Source organism: Homarus americanus, unplaced genomic scaffold (assembly GCF_018991925.1).
Source record: "Homarus americanus isolate GMGI-L3 unplaced genomic scaffold, GMGI_Hamer_2.0 scaffold56009, whole genome shotgun sequence".
NCBI lineage: Eukaryota > Metazoa > Arthropoda > Malacostraca > Decapoda > Nephropidae > Homarus > Homarus americanus.
Window position 1 is genome coordinate 1,120,527 of NW_024739542.1, and position 22,848 is coordinate 1,143,374.

The following is a 22,848-nucleotide window of genomic DNA, read 5'->3' on the forward strand; positions in this document are numbered from 1 at the left end:
GGTTTTTTTTTTCCAAATCCATAAAAAAAGTGAATATATATCCTTGGTTTTTGCCCATCCTATTTTTTCTTTACTCGTAATCTTTGGAAAAATTATCACTTCAACATATCATCATCCGTTCATAAAGTCTTCTGGGACGTGTTAACAAATTAACTATGTTTTTTGTATTGTTTTTCGACAAGGACATTTATTTCCACTAACTTTCATAGTACTATCTCGTTTGCCCACTACTTGTAATATCTGGAGTCACCTTAGTTAAAAAGATCAAATTAATCACATAATTTTATTTCTCATCTTTTATACACAAGAGAATTATTCAACGGTAAACGTTTAACATGATTTTACTGTTGTTTTATTACTATGCAATTATGACTTTGTTTTGAGTCTTGTTTATGTCAGTAACAGTAAGCGATGAAGATAAAAAAAAACCTGTCATTAGTGTTCAGTGAAAGTCGTACATAGAGTTGTATGACTTGGGAGGTGATAGAGCAGTGTAGATTCAGTAGTAAGTCAGTACTCTCTCTCTCTCTCTCTCTCTCACTTTCTTTGTAGGATTAAAAGGTCATATCATATTGAGCTTTTGGTATTTCGCCTGGGGTGGATATAACCATAGTATTGAGCTATATAGATTTAATTTTCGTGTCTCCCCTCAATAGGCTGACGGGGGCGTGAAACCTTTATTCCTGGGCGTCTTTTAAATATTTTATTAACTCTGACTGATTGATTGATTTCGTCTCTTTTCTTTGTTTTTGGTCTTTTTATATTTTATTTTTCCCTCACCTGAAGACACTGACCTTGAGATTCCATTTAGTCATGACACAAGAACCTTAACACACTCGTCCTTCACTACATGTTTAAGGAGTCTATATTTATTTATCAGTCTACCTTGATATTCTCTTCGCCAGTGACTAGCTTCTGAAAATGAACTCATAGGAGGATGGTTTGACATGTGACAAAATCTAGTTAAGGAAAACTATACATATTTATGGGTAAAATTGAACGATGTGAGTGTTTGCTACCAAAATATTCTACACGTTTAAAGGTAGGAGTAGATAAAAAGTAGAAAAATTATAATATAGGTGATGGAAATATGGACACCCTCTCGAACTTCGGTGTTGCATTAAATTATCATATTTCGTTAACGTTGATAACCAACAGAGATAATCTTGACTAATTTTCAAAATTTGTCGTCTATTGGAAAAGCTCATATGGTGAACGGGTTCTTTAACACTTTGGCAGTTGAATCACCTAAATATACGCAGCAACATCAACAACAACAGCAACAACAACAAACAAGTAATTCATATGAAATACACAAACAAAAAAATTAACCAAACAAATATCATGGGATGCAAATGTATAAACCGAAATTGTTAACAAAAAACAAAAACACAACGATCATCAGTGTTCATATCCCATCACGAGGTTGATGGCAGGTTATTAAATCTGGCAGGACGATTAATCAAGGTAACGCGCCCCGTCATGTAGCGCGTCATATGGACGACTGATCCTATGTCAAAAATGTTTACCTTTATGATCATTGGTAGGTAAGCTTGTTGAATCATTCTGGTCCTATGAAAATAATTATTTTTAACAATTGATTGTGAATAAGGGAGTCTCTCTCTCTCTCTCTCTCTCTCTCTCTCTCTCTCTCTCTCTCTCTCTCTCTCTCTCTCTCTCTCTCTCGTCTCATTTCTATATATTGAATTACAGGGTCTGTTTCAAAGAGGGTCAACCAAGTAAGGAAAATGAATTTCTCTGGCTGAGGCCAAATGATGGGCTGAACCAGAAGGTGGGGGAAGGAGGAGCTGTCAACATAACTCGAGGAGAGATGCTGGTAAAGGAAGAGTTGTCGGGCCTCGGGGAGTGGAGAGGTGATGAGCGAGGTCACTTTGGCAGCTGCCACTTAAGAGGACGGTGACCTTCGATAACCAACACTGAAGAGGAAGAACACTTATTACAGCTGACACTGAAGAGGAAGAACACTTATTACAGCTGACACTGAAGAGGAAGAACACTTATTACAGCTAACACTAAAGAGGAAGAACACTTATTACAGCTGATACTGAATAGGAAGAACACTTATTACAGAGTCTCCAGGTCAAGTGAGTATCAGTCGCATTCATCACCTATATAATGTGATATTCGTGGGTAATATATATTAATTTTTCTCCCTTCCTGTTAGTCTCACTATTGCTGTATGTGGAATTAGAGTTGAAACTATAAGTGAACCTGTATTTGAGTCTATGTGAACCTGTATTTGAGTCTTTATATGACCCTCTATGAGTCTATGTGAACCTGTATTTGAGTTTTATTTGAAATTATCTGTTTATCAAGAAAGTCAAGGTAAGTGATTTAAAAAAGAATTTATATAACCTACAGTAATTTAACTTTCCATTTTGATTTAGTCAGTCTTCACTTTCTAGTTAACTTTCTTTAACTACAAGGGTTGCTAACCACCATCCATTAGATCTACAAATTCTTATGAAACGCCTGCTGTAGCAAAACAAACCTAACCTAACCGAACCTAGCCTAACCTAACCTAAACCAACCAAAACAGGCAATGTTCTCAATTATTGCGCACTGATTGAAAGGAGCTTTTGTTATTCTGTTTATTTCTTTCTGTACTATAATAACTGAGCTCATTAATCTAGTCAATTAACCTTGTTGATACACCAGACAACAACAATAGAAGAAGCGACACATTGTATAGCTTGTTATTACTTATTTATTTATTTATTTTGCGTTGAAATTAGAGTGTACTCCCATCCATAGCACTTAAACTGACTTCACGGTCGGCGAGGCTACCCAGGTGATGTATGGCTGCCACGGTGTAATGCAGGACGTTATATATATATATATATATATATATATATATATATATATATATATATATATATATATGTGTGTGTGTGTGTGTGTGTGTGTGTGTGTGTAGAGTGTCCCCCAAAATTTCCCTGCTTCCCTACCACCCTGCCTACTCCCTGAGACGCTGTGAGTTGGAGGGAGAGAGGGAGGGAAAGAGGCAGGGAGCACGCAGGGAGCACGCAGGGAGCAGGCAGTGGGGGAGGGAAGCAGAGAACAGGAAGGGAGGCAGGAACATTTTTCTGGGACATCCTATATGTTTGATACAGAGTTATTATTATGCATTACTGATTTTCTTCATAACTTTAATGATACGAATGTTTTTTGTTTTGTTTTCCTCTTGGTGATGATAAGTGAGGGTCTTAGATAATTTCTGAGTGTGAATATCTAGTAAATTATCTAATATTTGATGTGAGTTTAAAGATATTTGCCATTATGATAAGTAAAGGTGTGAGAATGTTACGGCGTAAAACACGTGTAATAGTATATGTGTGTGAAATGAATAGTATTTTTTTCTGATCACAATATATTACTGAAGAGGACAAAATCAGGACAGTTGACGTTGAAGTTTCACTCATCATAGTAGTCACCACACATCACACAACACAATAGTCACCACACATCACCCAACACAGTAGTCACCACACATCACCCAACACAGTCGTCACCACACATCACCCAACACAGTAGTCACCACACATCACCCTATGCAGTAGTCACCACACATCACCAACACAGTAGTCACCACACATCAACGAACACAGTAGTCACCACACATCACCCAACACAGTAGTCACCACACGTCAACCATCACAGTAGTCACCACACATCAACGAACACAGTAGTCACCACACATCACCCAACACAATAGTCACCACACATCAACGATCACAGTAGTCACCACACATCACCCAACACAGTAGTCACCACACGTCAACCATCACAGTAGTCACCACACATCAACGAACACAGTAGTCACCACACATCACCCAACACAGTAGTCACCACACATCACCCTATGCAGTAGTCACCACACATCACCAACACAGTAGTCACCACACATCACCCAACACAGTAGTCACCACACATCACCCAACACAATAGTCACCACACATCACCAACACAGTCGTCACCACACATCACCAACACAGTCGTCACCACACATCACCCAACACAATAGTCACCACACATCAACCCACCACAGCATCTATGTCGTCGTTTTCTCTACACATACTGGCACTTACATTACTCACACAATTTTTCTTTTACCCCCCACACTGTGTCTCTCACGCAAGGACACGCCCACAAACTCAATAAAGAAGTTGACATAGCTTGTATTTATTTCTTACTTTTCACAGCGTACACGAAACGAACAACCATAGTAAACGTGAATTCTTTTCTGTAAAACAAACCGGTAGCTGAACGATAAGAGGGATGGACGTGCTTCCTCCTCTGGGTGTACCGGACCTCTCACGCAGCACTCCTTGTTTTACATATACTCACTCCTACACCCGGCCCAGCATCTACACCCTCTCAGGTAACGTTGCCATTAAGGCTTTTAAGTTATACAATACTGTAATCCACTTTGTCTCTCGTCTTTTATTCATTTTAACAGATAGTCACGACACCATCCAAGTTAGAAACATTCTTCCTCCTCTCGTGTTCCATTTATATGTTCGTCCTTATGATATCCGTTACTCACAAACAAGGTCATATCATAACCATTCCTATTAGACATATATAATACTAAATGGTATGATAATAGTATATATGACAGAGTAGTTAGAGGAGATTAAAAAAATTCGTCATGACTAAACAGATACCACAGAAAGTATTAATACTATGCCTGGAATATTTAACAGTTAGTAAGTAATTATAAATTATGAATTTTTAGTATTCAGGCCCAGCAGCGTCCCGGTAATTAGCATACCCGATTTTTGTTTTTGCCTGTAATATTCCTGGATATCCGCGCTCAGTAATAGTCTTTATCATAAACACAATATATATTATATGTTTCAATGAGAGGAGGATTTTAGTTATGATTTGATATTGATGTTCATTAGTGGACTTATGCTTCGTAAGTGGGTCAGTCGTCACTCTAAAAGATCATGTGAAAATAACTATCCAGCACTCTTGTGGGGTTGAACCGATACTCTACTGTACTAAACGCTCACTCGCTCTCCTGTCGTAAAATAAACTACGAAAATCAAAATATAAAACTATTTTGTTGTTAATGTGGCAGTAATTTATATAGTTTACAAATTACATATACCAAAGGGGAGAAAAGTTACAAATAATTCTGGAGAGTTAACAGTGTGTATGGGTTAAAATTCACCACTGGTTCCCTAGCCACTCACAATCCATCACCAACAAGGACAACTACCAGCCAGTTTCCCTGCGTCGCGAACAGAATTTAAACTAGTACAATTCTCGTGGTCACGCGAGGTCTTCAGAGTTGTCCAATAGCATGAGTTGGGCTACAGAATATTGACATTTCTGAATATATTAATATGGAGACGGTGTAGCTGCGTGAGCGAGATGATGTAACTCGGAAACAAAGGAGGAAGTGTGGGCTGGTCTCTGCTGGTGGTAGTGTGTGGAGGATGTAAGGTAGGTAGATGACCAAGAGAAAATCATTAGCTCGAGAATGAGTTCCTTTTACAGAAATAGAGAAAAAAAAAGGATAAAATTATTCACTTGCAAGACGACACCTGACATGAAAAGAATCAGCCAACCATCTTCTCTTAGTCGACATATTTCCCCTCGGAGATAATTTCCGTCCTATAGGTTTTAAAATAACAGCAGACAGAAAGCTGGTCACCGGTTTATGTTCCTTCAGATGTTTTTCAAACTCCAATTATAACTAATTTAATCGACAAATTATTCTCTTTTTGACAGTGAATTACTAAGAGATTTAGACAACAAATTTGGAGGTGACGGGCAAAGTGATATTTGATTTTCAGGAAGTAAAAAAAAGTAAGGGGCGATAAGTCACCCTTTAGTTCATTCAATTACACGACCCTTCATGTAAGGTCTTAATTACGCTTCTCCACCTCCTCCCCTTCCCATATAACATCATCTCCTCTCCTCCTTACGTTCCTCCCATCCTTTCCTTCCCCCTCCCTTTCTGCCTTTCCTCCCACTTCCCTTCCCCTCCACAGGAACACAATGGCGTAGTGTCAGCTAGAGGAACCTTCAGTAATATTTCCCTCGTCAGACAGGCTCACTTGAAGGCTTATGAGGTGACGGTGATTGAGGATGATGGCTCGTTAAGATACTGTTCACTTGGGTCCCTCTGGTGTATATGTGTGTCTGTCTTATGTTTCTTCCCCCTCAGTATTTTACCCCATTATCATGTCCCTCTACTCATCATTTTCACTCTAAATTAGATGTAAAAATTGATCGGTTTGAAAATACTATATAGAAGTAATAACATGTCATACCATTTCTCAGGAGACATACAGGTATTTGTTTTAGTGACTATTCCATAACACAACAGCATAAGATCAGACTGAGAAACGTCCAGTAATATTTCGCTTGTCAGACAAACTCACTTGGGGGGGCTTATAAAACACTCTTGAGGATGACGATGATAGAGAGAGAGGGAGATAGCATGTGTGTGTGTGTATGTGTGTGTGTGTGTGTGTGTTTGTGTGTGTGTGTGTGTGTCATGGCGACCTGTGGTGTAATGGTCAGCATGCTCGCCTCGCAAGCTTGCGGACCCGGGTTCGATCCCCGGGCAGGGTAAAACTTTGGGCAACTTTCTTTACGCCATTTGCCTCTGTCTACCTAGTAGTAATTGGGGACCTGGATGTTAATCGATTTACAGATCGTATTCCGAGGCAATGGTTAGCCAGTGCAGTTGGCGAGTTGTCCGATCTTCTCGGACTATGCGTTAACACTGGGTCATGCAGCTCGTTAACTCAGGGTGTTAACGAGCTGCATGATCGCCCAGATGTCCTATTCACCCGTGCCATGTGTGGCTCAGACCACTGCGACACTGATCATCGGCTCGTCAGAGCCAAGCTGTCAATTCACGTCGCCCCAATACAACAAAGGCAGCAAGCCTTCAGAAGAGGTTTTAACAGTAAGCGTCTCGAGGATCCAGCGGTACCAGATGCTTTCAGAGAGCAGCTCGAACATGGGCTGATAAACAACCCAACAACAAACAACCCAAATTCCTGTGCCCAATGGGATATTCTCGACACTGTCATGACAAAAACCTGCAGAGAGACCCTCGGCCAGATCGAAAGAATACACCATGACTGGTTTGATGAAAATGACCCGGCAATCAATGTACCCGTCGACGATAAACATGCTGCTTTAACTGACTGGCAGAATAACGCTCAGTGTCGGACCAAAGCTGATACCTTCAGCAAGAAGAAAACGGCTGCCCAGTGGGACTTCGCAATGTAAAGAACGACTGGTTTAAAACTAAAGAATGTGAAATACAAAAATTTGCAGATCTGCACAAAATGCGCGATTTTTTTAATTCCACTAAAACATTTTAAGGGCTACTCTCTCGTGGCAGTGTCCCCTCCTCTCATCCGACGGTAACTCCATAATTAAAGACGATGAAGGCCTCCCTCAGCACTGAAAAGAGCACTATCATTCACTGCTCAACCAACACACCGATGTGGATGTCCTGACTACCCAGCAGGTCTCTCAACATCCAGAGCTAACCCACCTCAGCTATCCTCCATCCCTGAAAGAGGTTGCTACTGCCATCAAACAGATTAAAAAACAAAGCCTCAGGGGGTGCATAAAGCAGGAGGACCTCTGGAGAGTATATGGGAAAGGGAGTAAATTCCCAAAATTCTTAAAGACACCGCCATCGTCAATATTTATAAGAACAAGGGAGACCGGTCAGACTGTGGCAACAACGGTGGAATCTCGCTGCTGTCCGTAGCTGGGAAGATTGTCGCCGGAGTCCTCCTCAACAGACTTCTTTCTGAGGCGGAAAACTTCCTCCCAGAATCTCAACGTGGCTTTAGACTATCACATGGCACCACTGACATGATCTTTGCTGCCCGTCAGATACAGGAAAAGTGCGGAGAACAGCGTCGTGACCTGTACATGGCTTTCATCTAACTAACCAAGGCCTTCGACTCGGTCAACAGGGAAGCCGTCTGGTGGACCCTCAGCCGTTTTGGTTGCCCACCAATATTCATCGCCATTGTGAGGCAACTCCACGATGGCATGAACGGCAGTGTCCTGCACAATGGCACCCAGTCTGAGTTCTTCCCCACCCAAACGGGGGTTAAACAAGGGTGCGTACTGGCACCAACTCTCTTTTCCATTTTCTTGGCTGTCCTCCTTACTCATGCCAGCGCCAATTTAGCCTGTGGGGTGGACATCTAATACTAGATGAAGGGTCTTTTCAACATAACACGACTCCAGGCAGGAACAAAGGTGTCGGCTGCTTCCATTACTGAACTTCAGTTTGCAGGCGACCTCACCCTTGTCGCTCACACTGAACACGACTTACAGGAGATCCTGAACATCTACACAGATGCGTATGCACACTTCGGCGTTGAGGTGAATGTACGTAAGACTCAGATTCTTTTTCAGCCTGCCCCTGGTTCAGCCACACCTTCACCATCCATCCAGCTTAACGGTACTACCCTCTCTAATTTAACCCACTTTTGGTATCTCGGCTCCCATCTGTCCATCGATGAAGAGATTCTGTATCGGATCAGATGTACTTCTCAAGCATTTGGCAGACGCCGAATTCGTGTCTTCAGCTGTAGGGAGCTGAAACTATATTCAAAGTTACACATATATCGAGCAGTGGTCCTCCCCACCCTGCAATATGGCAGCGAGACATGGGTCACATACAGGAGACACCTCATGGCACTTGAAAACTTTCACCAATGTAATCTACATCCCATCCTCCGAGTTCACTGGGAAGACAAGAGAACAAATGCCAGTATTCTTGCTGACACCACGAGCAACTGCGCTGGACTGGCCATGTTACCCGCATGGACAACAGTAGACTGCCAAAGCAGCTACTTTATAGTTACCTAACGAATAGTAAACGTACCGCTGGGGAGAAACTGAAAAGGTATAAGGATAGTCTAAAGACAAACCTGCAAAAGTGCCAAATCGACTCCCTTACCTGGGAGATGCTTACTCCACACCGTAACGCTTGGAAGATCACCACACAAGAAGGTGTCAATACTTTCGATTTAGCCCGACTGCATAACCTAGCAGATAAGCGTCAACGCCGGAAAGACGCTGCATCCGCCCCTCCCACACTAGATGTAATCCCCCACATATGCAACATCTGTGATCGACCCTGCCGGTCCCATATCGGCCTCTTTGGCACCTCAGAACGCTTGCCCAATCGTTGGATGGGGCGTGGGGGCTCGTTCACCTAACCTCACCCCCCTTTGACTTATTCCTTTGGAGGTACAGGTATGTCAGAAATTAAATCTTTGTACCACCAATGTCAACAACTTTGGAAAATTTGAAGAACAGGGTAGATGACGTTGTTCAAAAGGTTCTGTATGATATTGTGCAAAAATATAAAGAGGGAACAGAACACCACAATGATGTTTACAGAGCCACAAAAGGAGCCCATAGTGACTTTCTTTTCTTAATAAGTATCTAAAATCGGAAGATCACCAACCTAGGTGACATCCTTAATAACTCGTATCATTGTATCATAGCTGGATGGTCGTCATCCTCGATTCCGAGTGACAGCAAAGTAGTAGTAGTAGTAGTAGTAGTGTGTGTGAGTGTGTGATAATTACTGTTCTTAATGTCTTTCTTCACGTTCATCTCTCTCTCTCTCTCTCTCTCTCTCTCTCTCTCTCTCTCTCTCTCTCTCTCTCTCTCTCTCTCTTTATTTTCTCTCCCTTTCTCTCTTTTTTGTCACACCACACACACACACACACACACTCTCCCTCTGTCAAAGTTTCCCTCTGATGGAAGTTGTGTAATGTGATTGCGAAGCTCACTAATCTCTGCCTGACCTTTGTTTTATAGGCTAAGAAAATACAATGAACGCTTGTCTAATCGTTGGATGGGGCGTGGGGGATCGTTCACCTGACCTCACCCTCCTTTGATCTATTCCTTTGGAGGTACAGATATGTCAGAAATTAAATCTTTGCACCACCAATATCAACAATTTTGGAACATATGAAGAACAGGATACAAAACGTTGTTCAAAAGGTTCTGTGTGATTTTGGGCAGCAAATATAAAGAGAGAAACAAAATACCACAATGATGTTTACAGAGCCACAAAGGGAGCCCATATTGATGTGTTTTTTCCATGATAAATATCTAAAATCGAGAAGATCACTTGTAATCATTTGGTACAGTTGTATTACTAAATTCATTATTATATGTTGTAACAAAATTCACCAGTAGCTCTAATCCTTTTAAATGGACTGTAATTTATTATTATATATTTCTTGGTGTATTAACAGAGAAAATTTTGATAAATGTATAATGTTACTTTCATGCATTAATGAGTACATTTCTAGTTAGAGATTTATTTATTACCTTTGATTGAATGTGCGTTTACTTATTTTAGTATGTTAAAGATAAAGAAAAACAATATAATACTTGTCACTTTATTTTTTAATGAACCTTATAAAACATGATCATTATAACAAATATAGATATAAGGTTGAATACACTTAGTCTACACCTACCTCACATTTCATCACCATCACCTCTGCATCTTACAACCACGATTATTACACACTGAAATTTTTCGTAAACTGTGCAGTGAATATATTTATATAATGTACCCCTAGACAAATTTAGTAGATGTCTGAAGTACTATAACTTTAGTGACCAAAATGGCCATAATAACAACAGCTTTGACCGTAAATAATAACTTTTACAAAATATACATTGTAGAATATACTCTGAAACTTATTCAACATGTTTGAGGACTAGCTGTGCAACCATTGTCCCCAGAGGCCAAAAACTCACTAGTAGAATATTCTGAAAAAAATAATGTAATAAGGTGTTCCTCACTGCACAGAGTTACGTATACAAACCTGTCTGATGTTGCCAATTCTAAGTTTATTTATAGACATGTAATGAATTAACATATACTATGTATACTCTACTCGTATATATATATATATATATATATATATATATATATATATATATATATATATATATATATATATATATATATATATATATATATATCTTGATAAAATCACACGGGAAAAGGGAAACAACTCAGACATTTAATTCCGAGGATGTTTGTTTGTTTTAACGAGAAGGAAAGAAGAAACAACATTAGAGGGCTTTGGTCATCATACAGACGTGGGCCAATCAGTGAGTGTAAGTCAGCCTCATTGTGCAGTTCTTTCCTTGTCAGGTGTATTTCTTATACTTTGTTATTTTCAACTCTTCTTTTAATTGTATTTCCCATCTCCTGTATCGTGTTTCCCTTCCGGTGTTTCGTCTTAAAACCTTTCTCCATTTTTCTTGTGGTTTCTTTATTTCAGATATCCAGCTCTTATCAGCCTTTTTTCGCTGTGTTCTTTTGTTGTTATTATATTATATCAGTGAACGCTCGTGCTGACAAGTGTTGTAGTTAAATATTTCTCCTTCGGCGTTTCTGAATCCTCGCTGTTTGGAGGAAAAACTTTCTGATTTTTTTTTCCTTCACTGCTTTGTGTTGTTATTTATCAGCTTCGTCAACTACCAGTGGCCTGAACTCAAGGATTTTTTTTTAATTTTTTTCTGATTTTCCTTTCGTAAGTCGTGATACATGCGCGAGATTCTTATGATGGAAAATAAATCTTGTTCTAATGTCGATATGAAGTACAGTAGAGACACTTTCGCCCGTAGACGTTTAATTGAACACTGTGACTTTTTTCTTAGAGAAAACAAAGATGAGGTGAATACTTTAATTGGCAAAATGATGGACAACTCCTGTGCATCAATTGAAAAGAAATATGTTTCAGGTATCAAAATTTTAACCCAAATGAAGTTTTGATTGTTTCTGTGATAACTTCAGTGTTTTCTCATCTTTTGATAAGAGAGAGAGACAGAGAGAGAGAAAGAGAGAGAGAGAGAGAGAGAGGTGCTCCTTAAATTCTACGAGCCTGTAACTCATGCTCTTTCAATTTCCTTTAAGGTAGCCAATATTCTCGTAGATCATAACCAATAACTTAGGTGTATTTTGATAATTATTCGAAACTCGTATTTGCTGCCTAAATCTTATTTCCCTTCCATCCACTTCTTCTTAACCACACAATTCCAAAGTATGAATCACTCGAAGGTTTCAATTGTAACTCATCAAAAAACTTACTAAACATGAAAACAAAGTCACTGAATCTCCTTCTTGTGTCCCTTGCCTCTCACATCAGCCTCGGGTTATTTGAAGTTTAGGAGGAATGAAGGTAAACAGACCAGATGTGGCAGGAAGAAATGCTAATTAAGGGGAAAGGGAGAGAAACAAGCAAAAAAAGAAAAGACGAAGGTAAAGAAAATGCACAAACTCAAGTGGGTGTAAGAGGAAAGATGAGTGTGAAGGTGGGAAGCAGCAAAGGAACTAAAAGAAACTGAAGAAAAAAAAGAAAATAAAAAAAAAGACAAAGAAAAACAGACGATAAATAGTGAGCTTTTGAGGCACATGGTGGTAAAACATAACACAGACGGGAAGATAATAAAAATATTTGAACAAAATGTGAACACGTTATACGAGAGACGCTACGTATCTGGGAAGTGAAATAGAGAAATGGAATAGAAGAGAAGGAAGAGTAAAGTATTGGTGGGGTTATTGAGAGAGTAGAATGCAGGTACGTGGAGGTATGGAAGGCAGAGAAGGAAAGGAAGGTGAAGGAGGAGGTTAGGAAGGAAGGAAACAGGGGTGATTGTGGTGGAGGAACTAGTGTGGTTCATGCCTGCTTGGTGTATTGCCGCCTCTTGTTTTGCTGTTGGAGTAACACACAAATATCATTAAATAAACAATTATTTCAGATAATATATTGTATCATTATTATTCAATAAAAAGGTGCTACATTAATCATGAAAATGCGTTGTAAATATTAATTGTCAATTTTGTTCATTTTTGTTCTCTATTCAGCATGTGATGATATAAGCAATGTAATTAATCACCTATTTCAACGGCATACAAACTATCTAATATTATATAAGCAGTTACTCAATAATCCGGAGACTCTGAGAGGAAGCTTAAGTTACTCTCTACATGAGGAGAGCAGTGTCACATTATTGTAGGTTAATACCAATTATTATGCCAACAGTCCAAACCTACTGACAATTTAGTAATTTATGTTATAATGTTATAAAATTTCCTGTTAATTGGGATGTTATGGTTGGAATTATGAGGTGTCAACTGTTCCCCCCCCACACATATATATACACATGAATACAGTGTGTGTGTGTGTGTGTGTGTGTGTGTGTGTGTGTGTGTGTGTGTGTGTGTGTGTGTGTGTGTGTGTGTGTTTGTGTGTGGGCGTGTGTGTGTGTGTGTGTGTGTGTGTGTGTGTGTGTGTGTGTGTGTGTGTGTGTGTGGTGTTTTAATTGTGTTAGGATGCTTCATTTATAAACGAATCAATTTTACTTACCTGAGAGACTACAGAAGTGAGCGAAAATTTATGAAATTGATTTACATACGCAGAAGAAATATATTATCCCTTCAAAGTTAACGTCACCTTTTACGAGATCAAAATAATAGAATATTTGTAAAAAGAAAACATCCCTTTTTACTCCCTCGTAGGACATAAAAACCTGGTACAGTAATTACAAAAAATCAGTCTTTTCTATCTCAGCCCCAAGGTTGAGTTCACCTCTTGAAAAAAGGCAACTAATTTCTGACTAAGTTCCCAGCACACCAGAAATCCTTCCCGCTAGTCGCGTGAAAAGGATATAAAAGGCGATTCACACACACACACACAAACACACACACTGTCACTATGTTGAAATGCCCTGTAGTTTGAGCTTCTCCTCACCTAGTTATTATATGTCATATTTGTATCACTTATGTTACGTGTATATTATTTGGAAATCAAGAGACCCATTCCGCAATTATGTAACTTTATATTTTCAGCCTTCCGGCTGCCATGCTCTTTAAATAAACCGTTAATTATTATTAATATTACACTGATACTGAGGTAGATTTCACGAACCAGCAGAATTGTCACAAGTTCTGGCCACTTTTCCCTGTCACACCACATCAAAGTACAGGGTGCCATATCTCTGAACAGTAATGAAAGAAAATGACAATTATGGCGTCTGAGTTTCTGATGTGAGGGATGTATGATACTGAGTTGATTTAAAGAATTCACTCTTATATATTTGAGTTACAGTAATTGCAACGGATAACATGTACCATTAGTGTAGGATGGTTAAACAGAATCAATTGACCTCGACCTAATTAGGGCTGATGAGTGAAATGAATTACACCGTGTTAACAAGGGCCGTGTGGTGACATTTTTATGAGGGTGTACGTAACTTGGTGGACGTAGGGGTGTACGTACCTTGGTGGACGTGGGGGTGTACGTATCGTGGTGGACGGAGGGGATGTGTACGTACCTTATTGAACGTGAGAGTGTACGTACCTTGATGAGCGTAGGGGGTGTATGTACCGTGGTGGACGTAGGGGGTGTGTACTTACTCTGGTGGACGTGTGGGTGTACGTACCGTGGTGGACGTAGGGGGGTGTACGTACTTTAGTGGACGAGGGAAGGTGTACGTACCTTGGTGGACGTGGACGCGGATGGACGCGGGATGTGAGCCAGAGGGGACGCATGAGTACATCCCGGAGTCCTCAGCCGTCACCGTCTCCACCACCAGCCGGGCAATGGTCTCCCCCCGCTCATGGTCGATCTGTGTTGGTGGTTAGTAGTGATTAGTAGTGGTTAGAGGTTGTTAGTGGTGATTATTGGTGGTTAATGGTGGTTAACGGTGGTTAATGGTGGTTAGTGGTGGTTAGCGGTGGTTATTAAACCCAATCATCTACCATTGATGGTTATTGATAATTGATGATAATTATGTAAAACGAGCTTTCATCTCTCAATTTCATCAGTTTACATATTATTAAAGATATACATCATATACATTCATATACATTACCTTAATATGTCGGTAAATTAAATAGTTTAAAGTCGTACAAATTTGCAGTTTCAGTAAAGACAAAATTTATATCGTAACTACAGAGACCGAGATCTTTCCTGACGAAACAAAAAAAGCATGATGGTATGGTTAGGTTAGGTTAAGTTAGGTTAGGTTAAGTTAAGTTAGGTTATGTTAGGTTAGGTTAGGTGAAAAATGTTACCTTAGGACTGGCTAGAGTATATCACCTTTGGGACCACAGTTTCCTCAGCATATACATGTAAAAGCTTCTTAAATTTATTCCACGTCGTTACACTAGACTAGATGCCTGATCACTCCCCAGGGTGACGGCGCTTACCTTGAGTTTAATGCTGCCCCTAGAGGAAGTGTATTGGATGAGGCGGGTGTCATGGTACCAGTAGACCAGGGTAGATGGGCCATAAGTAGACGTCACCAGGCATGTTAGAGTGAGGGAGGAGCCTTCTTCAATGTACACCTCCCGTGGCCCCAGGATTTCTACCCGCAGATGACCTGTGACCATAAAAGCCTGTGTTATGAGAGGTAGTGCTGGTGGTAGTAGGTCTAGGGGTATGGTGATAGTGGTAGGTCTAGCTGTATGGTGATAGTGGTAGGCCTGGGGGTATGGTGATAGTGGTAGGTCTGAGGGTATGGTGATAGTGGTACGTCTAGGGGTATGGTGATAGTGGTAGGTCTGGGGGTATGGTGATAGTGGTAGGTCTAGGGGTATGGTAATAGTGGTAGGTCTGAGGGTATGGTGATAGTGGTAGGTCTAGGGGTATGGTGATAGTGGTAGGTCTAGCTGTATGGTGGTAGTGGTAGTGCTAGTGGTGGTAGTTGTATTGATTTGGGTTTCCGAGGTGGTAGTTCTGGTAGTAGTAGATTTAACACATGTAACACGGGGTAGTGGTGAGGGTAGATAAGATTCTAGTTTGTGTTTAGTAGCTTCACTCAATACTCAAGAAGATGACAACCGATATCGAAGCTGTATTGTTTTGATGAGAATCTATGGGTTTAAAATTTGATTAGATATCCGGGGACGGCACTACATTATTATGAAGTCAGCTTTTCAAGTGTTCTATTTTACGTTTCCGCTCGTACTGTTCCCTGCAGTTCACTTATTGTCTGAACAAGATATTCACAATTCTGTTTTCTACCACCTCTCACTACCATCTCCCTTGAGAAAATGTTTGATTCACGACGCCACAAATACTATGAATCCACCTCGTGTATCAATTCACAGTAACACTTGTGACCCTCCTAAGTCCACATGACCATATACAGCACCTTGTCTCCCACGCTCAACTCAACAATCTCCCCTACACTGTTAGCATTCATACTTGGCTTCTCTTCCCTCATAGAAACTGACTGTCCTTAGGTTGCCCTCTCCTTATCTAAAGCTCTTACACTCACATACAGTACTGTATGAGAACACTTCTCTTCTTCCCTCTACACACCCCGTCTCACTTACTCTCTCCTAGTCCCCCCCCCCCTCTCTCTCTTGCTCTCATTCAATTCCGTTATTGTTTTATTACTCTTAGAACTCTTGCTTCCCGCATCTCATGAGTGATCTCTGTGCTCTCTGGCTGTTGTGTTAGTGCCGTTGAAGAAGGATCACAAATGACTCTTTTATTCTGTGAGTGTTCAAGAGGAAATAATGATAGTGTTTATGATTATATCTGACCAAACTCCTCTAAAATGACCCAGCAAAATTAAGATGATTCAGTTCTATGTTTACTTCGATTTAATGTAATTCAGTCAGTAAGTGTTTCTTCAACAGTAAACATCTTTCATTATATCTCCTTCATCGTAAAGGATACTTCTGACATTTCCTCTTCAGAAAATTATAGTATCAGTAATAAAAATCCACCCACAATTTGTTTCTGAATAAAAACATCAGAAATCGTCACACATAATTGACGAACTTAAGTTTCTGACGCTCGAGTTTCTCTGGAATTCTCTTCGCTTTGCATGTCATTAAAACTATGTTCGTGTTTACATAGACAACCACTCTCACAGTTGGGGTAAGTTACAAACGAACTTTAATTTAGCGATATACAGCCGAAATAAAACTAACTCCTTCACGAATAAGTTCTCTCTTGCCTCCTCTTTCTCCATCCCTTCAGGATCATCTCTTATTTACAACTTATGTTTCGCCAGATATTAAAACCTATTTTTGCTCAAACACTTTACTTAACAATCCATTTTTTTTCATCTATTCAACACTGAAACCCACATAAACACAACATATTTCTCATTCCGTTCCTCATTCCTTGTACATGTCAACATTACTGCTTAGTATTACACGTCTGTCAGCTTATATATATTATGAAATTTGTCTAAGGTTGACTAATACATCTCTTGTCTAAACTTCCCACATCTCTAAACATTTACCTCATTAGCTATTGCTATGTTAATCTACCATTATGTCTTTCTAGATGTAATAAAATTAAAGATTTGAAAGATAAAAAAAATACTGCATCACTTAAAGCGTAAACAATATAAAACACGGTATCACGTCATAGATCTTGCCTCGCTGATAGCTTGACGGTGGTACAGAAAGCTCCTACAAAATTAACAAAAGTCAGAAAATTTACAACAGAGCAGAATCCCTCGGTGTTGTAACTCAACGGAGTAATAAACAAGGGCAGTATTATAAACTCACACCACAATAAAATATTTCAGTAACATGAGCTCACGGCATAAAAGAGTGGTTAGTATTTTTCACAAGATGATGTGTAATAATTTGTCATCCTGTGTTGTGGTGCAGATGCCAGTTTATGACCGTGTGTTATATTACCATTACCTTCTTCCTCTCTAATTCCCACGTAAGTTTTTCTTCCCTCCAGCTATATCGTTTGTATTATATGACTTACCGTCCCTAGTAGAGGCTGTGTTGTTGGCCACGAACACGTCCTTGGCCACCGCAATCGGTTTAGATGACTCTGAGATGAAAGAAAATATTTATATTAGTGTTGTTTAAGGAGAACTGTAAGTAGAAGAAGCAGTTCAGTAAACATTAAAAGTAACACCTGCAGCATTAACACTTGTACCATCAATACCTGTACCATCAACACCTGCATCAACACCTGTACCATCAACACCCATACCATCAACACCCGTACCATCAACACCTGCACCATCAACACCTGCACCATCAACACCTGCACCATCAACACCTGTACCATCAACACCTGCACCATCAACACCTGTACCATCAACACCTTTTCAGACCACGGGAACAATAAGAACATAAGAACATAAGAAAATAAGGAGTCTGCAATAGACCGGTTGGCCTGTGCATGGCCTGTCGAGAGTTACTACCACTCTCTATCATTCATGAATCTATCTAGCTTCCTTTTAAAACTTTCCAGATAAGAAACATGGACACAAAAACAAAGAACGACAAACGATCATTCATTAAAAACAAAACAAAAAAAGCAACGGGAATGTCCAAAGCAGTGAACATGTCATGGAAAAATAAAAACTCCCTTCAGCAATCAACAAAAGCATCATATCCTCAGTCGCTCACAGATATTACGAAAGTTCTCAGCAGAATGGTCATATGTGTCTGGTAAAGGTGTCGGGGCCAGATATTCTTGCCACTTCTATTTCTTGGTGGCTGTCGTCTGGTCCATGGTGAACGAGTCCTGGACTGAGATTGGAGACTCCTTTACCTGGCTGCCGCAATATTTTACCATATGGGGGAGGGGAAAGGAGTTAAGCCATCGTCATCATAGGGTCGATGGGATAAACAATATACATTCAACTGTCGTATGTTTTTTAATGATGTAGAATTGGATCCCTTTCTCTCACTGGTGTATTGCGTAAATTGTATATTAGTTTGGTGTTAGACATTTAGTATTGTATATTAAGGCATTGTGGTTTATTGTCAGATAATATATAATAAACTGATGTATATTGCGAAAAGTAGTGACGTATGTTAAGACTTTATTGATACAGTACTCGTATGTCATGTTACGCGTATTTGAAGCATATGGTAAAAAAAATAATAATGGTTTGTGGGAAGAAATATACTGCTAAATCTTGAGCAGTTTACATATTTACAAAGGGAAGTTAGTGACTTGCAAAGAGAATAAATCTAATGTAATTTTAGAAGCTGGAAGCGATTCATGGTCGAAGATATTCTCTCTGAATACAAAAATCTGGAGAGCTGGAGCCCGGTTGTTTGCACGTTTTGGCACACACACGGATCGTCTTCAGCCTTCATGGGGAGTGGACGAGTCTGGTCGGCGCTGCCCGCTGAAGCGGCGATGGAGACAGCTGCCAGACCGGTCTGTCGTGCCCTCCCCTTCCCCATCTCCTTCTCCCCATCTGGATTTATCAACATCCTCCCACCAATAGTACAGTGCAAAGATTGACGATCAACCCACAAGTGATATACAAAAGTGACAAATTCAATTCAAAAGAAAGAAACAACTGTTAGAGTGACAATCAGTGCTTAGCGGTCAATGTTAACCTGACGCTGACCTGACACACCCAAGGTCCGCCGTACACTCGTCACCACCAACACTGGATGAGAAGCCAAGAAAGACTCCAAACTACAGCAGGTGAGAAATGAGGAATCCCTACTCCACCCAAGTGAGGAACTATGAATTCCTAACTTCATCACATGAGGAACAAGAACCATCTCCAACACCCATGTTAGCTGGAGGACCTACCCCGACCACGTGGTGGATGTCCTAAACATCTACAGCTGTAGTGAGGTAGCGGCTTAGCACCCAGGTACGACGGCCATCCGAACAGTGAGAGGGACTTTTTGGTGCCATTATCAGGTCACAAGAATATTTACAAGACCAGCTTCCACAGTACCAGATCTGTAGTTAATCTATATGTTGACTCTATGTTTCTTATATTTTTTTGTGTAGAAAGCTTTTATCAATCAAGTGACCCACTCCCTTATTTAACCATATGTAACTTATCATCTCTGTTCTTTGTATATTTTGAGCCTTCCGGCTGCCATGCTCTTTCAATAAACCGTTAATTATTATTATTATCACACACACACACACACACACTAAAAAGGAATACTTACGAAAATTATCTAATTTTGTATGTATTTCGGCCCTATATACAGACGAGTTAGAATTTTCTTAAAACGAAAAGTACTTAGAGATTATCACTATTTTGCAATCATCAATAATTAATTAGCGAGCCTAGGGATATACGGGGGGATTTCTTACCTTTTGGGGCTTTTGTTGTTCCATCGTCATCAGGGGCTGAAATAAAGACAGAATTTGAAATAGAAATTTAATTAAAATCATTATTATCCCAAAACCAGGAGACTGACTATTACTTTAACCAAAGTATAAGATGAATATGTGATACATAATATAAAAGCTAATACTGAAGTCCAAGACCGAGACACAACAACAATAACACACAGACAGACTGAACCCTTCACTGATACACAAAGCACGAAAACTTCTTCAACAGAAACTTTGTTGTCCATCCAAGCGTAACCACTCCCCCCCCCCCTGAACGTAATCTTGAGGACTACATGAAAAAACAGACTTTACGAAAACTTTCAGCCACAAATCTCCCTTTATGACTCAAAAGTTTAAGGAAAATGAAAATTTTAGTCTTGCAGGATAAATAACTCCATCTCGCTATCACCTGGAAAGTTGTTGTGTTTCTCATGGAAAACGAGGCAAGAATTCGGAAGCAGATCAGACTCTGGGGAGTTTATGAATTCTATCTGAGTCACCAACCACTCCCAGAAGTCGACAGGACCCCCCCCCCTCTGTCATTCTCTAGCAACAAAGAATAATTCACAGTAAATGTCTACAACTGTTCCTCCTTCCATCATTTGTAATAGAAGGCCCAGCTGATGTATCCAGTCATTTTCTGTCATGAATTCGGAAAAAATGCCTCCTACAACTTGTTATATCAAGCACCAGCGTTTTATCACCTGTCAAAAGCTGCAGACGTCTTTATCCCAGGAGAAGCAATGGTCTATATCATATTATATTTGTTTACCAAGAGACAAACTCACACAGTAATTTTATCCATCTATTCAGCTTTATTGTTATCAAGTATATGTCAATGATCATGATACCTTGTATCTTACTTGCCACTGGTTCTAGGCTTACTCTTTTTTTCAACTCGCTTCGCTCAGCTGACATTTATACACAATGGGTCAGAATCAATACGAATATTGATATCAACAATAACGACTGAACTTATAAGAGATTTCTCGAAATGTTTCGATATACGTAAGAAACTTCTCGCGGGAGGAAGTCCCACAACCAAATATATATATAACTTCAAATATCAAAAATTTCCATAATAGCATGTTCCTGGTACCTCAACTTGCTTTTATGATTTTAGAGCAATCACAAGATGGGCTCTGCTCAACTCCCCAGCTCTTATAATGCCTCGTGCTACGTGCTATGCCAGACCCACGTCTCATTGTGGCACACCTGAAGCGTATTACCCCAAGCCTTACAACACTGCCGCAGTCCTACACCTAAATTACTTGTTTTAACTTTTCATTGTCATTATGAATCAAGCGGAAAGATACGCGAGCTTTTTCCGTGTTAGGCTATCTTTCATTCTTAATATATTTTATGTTTGTTTTACCGCTACACCATCACCACCACTGTACACCACCACCACCACTGTTCACCATCATCACTGTTCACCATCATCACTGTATATCACCACTGCCCCCAACACATACACACACACACACTACTCACCGAAGACGTTGAGTGTGACTGGCCTGAAGATTTTAGGGTCAGTATTAACCTGACACTCGTAGATGCCGGAGTCTCTCAACTGGGCGTAGGTCACCACCAGCGTCCACTGATCGCTGCCGGGGCTGTGGACCACCTGGGGGAGGATACCACACCATTGTCTGCAGTGACCCACAAAAGTCTTGTCTTCTTTCTTCCTGAAACACGAACCCCGAGATTCAGACTTGTGAACCCGAAGCATTTAAGGACAGAATAATGCATCAGTGTCTACTGCTTCGGGTTCATAAGTCTAAATCTCGGGATTCGTGGTTCAGGAGAAACGACAGGACTTTTGTGGGTATCCTTACCTCAGCGTCTATAAGAGGTTATACAGCGAATGACTTTGGTAACTAGCAGCGACTTCTTGCCTCTCTATCATGACCTGTCTAGAGGAACAAGCTTATATTATGCCTCCTAAGGTTTTACCCAAGCTGCAGGAGACAATACCGAACTCACTCACCCCCAAACACCCCACCACGTCTTTGTGTAGAAGCGTCTTGACTACGTGATGAACGGTAGTAAGTGAAGAACCTCGAGTTTGTGGTACTACCGGTGTGTTGATTACTCCTGAAGTTAATGGACAGCCTAAGAGTTATTGCACCATGTATAATAGTTCACATGTTACCTGAGTATTATTGTGCCATTACAATGCACAGCACCGTAGGGTAGTTAGTGGAGTATTGGGTTCACTGCGTCATTAAGGGGTTAGTGGCTTCTTGAAGGTAAATAAAAGGTTATCCTGATATGTGTCGGGGGGGATAAGAGCGCGCGCGCGCGCGTGTGTGTGTGTGTGTGTGTGTGTGTGTGTGTGTTACTCTCGAAGGTTTTCATATAATTTTCCTGCAGTGTGTTGTATCACTGGTAGCTGGAAGCGTCCGGTTATGATGCTCAGCTCTGATACACACTGTAATCGCTGGGTCTTGTTTCTCTTGTATATATTTAATATATCTAGGTGTTGTTCCAGTCTCGTGCCCTTATAATTGTACATATTCGTAATACAGTAAAAGGCTAAAACTTAAAACCTTAACTTTTGGAAACAATGACAAATCAAATTTCACACAACCAACATACGGAACAAAATTGCATGTATTTGATTATGAGATTTTGTGATTACAAGTAATTTTGTTCTGTATGTTGCCTATGTAAATTTGTT

At 40.1% G+C, this 22,848-nt stretch overlaps 1 protein-coding gene across 3 annotated transcripts in view; it reads right to left on the reverse strand.

Moving 5' to 3' along the window:
* Positions 1-11,054: 11,054 nt before the first annotated feature.
* Positions 11,055-22,848, reverse strand: part of LOC121874843 — a 32,990-nt gene continuing 21,196 nt past the window's right edge. For all 3 annotated transcript variants that reach the window (XM_042379127.1, XM_042379128.1, XM_042379129.1), the window contains exons 5-10: positions 21,660-21,792; positions 20,142-20,177; positions 17,814-17,882; positions 15,278-15,450; positions 14,565-14,694; positions 11,055-12,779 (exon numbers count right to left, since the gene is read on the reverse strand). In XM_042379127.1, the coding sequence (XP_042235061.1) occupies positions 12,556-12,779; positions 14,565-14,694; positions 15,278-15,450; positions 17,814-17,882; positions 20,142-20,177; positions 21,660-21,792 (765 nt within the window). In that variant the 3' untranslated portion in view covers positions 11,055-12,555. The remainder of the gene's footprint in view (positions 12,780-14,564; positions 14,695-15,277; positions 15,451-17,813; positions 17,883-20,141; positions 20,178-21,659; positions 21,793-22,848) is intronic.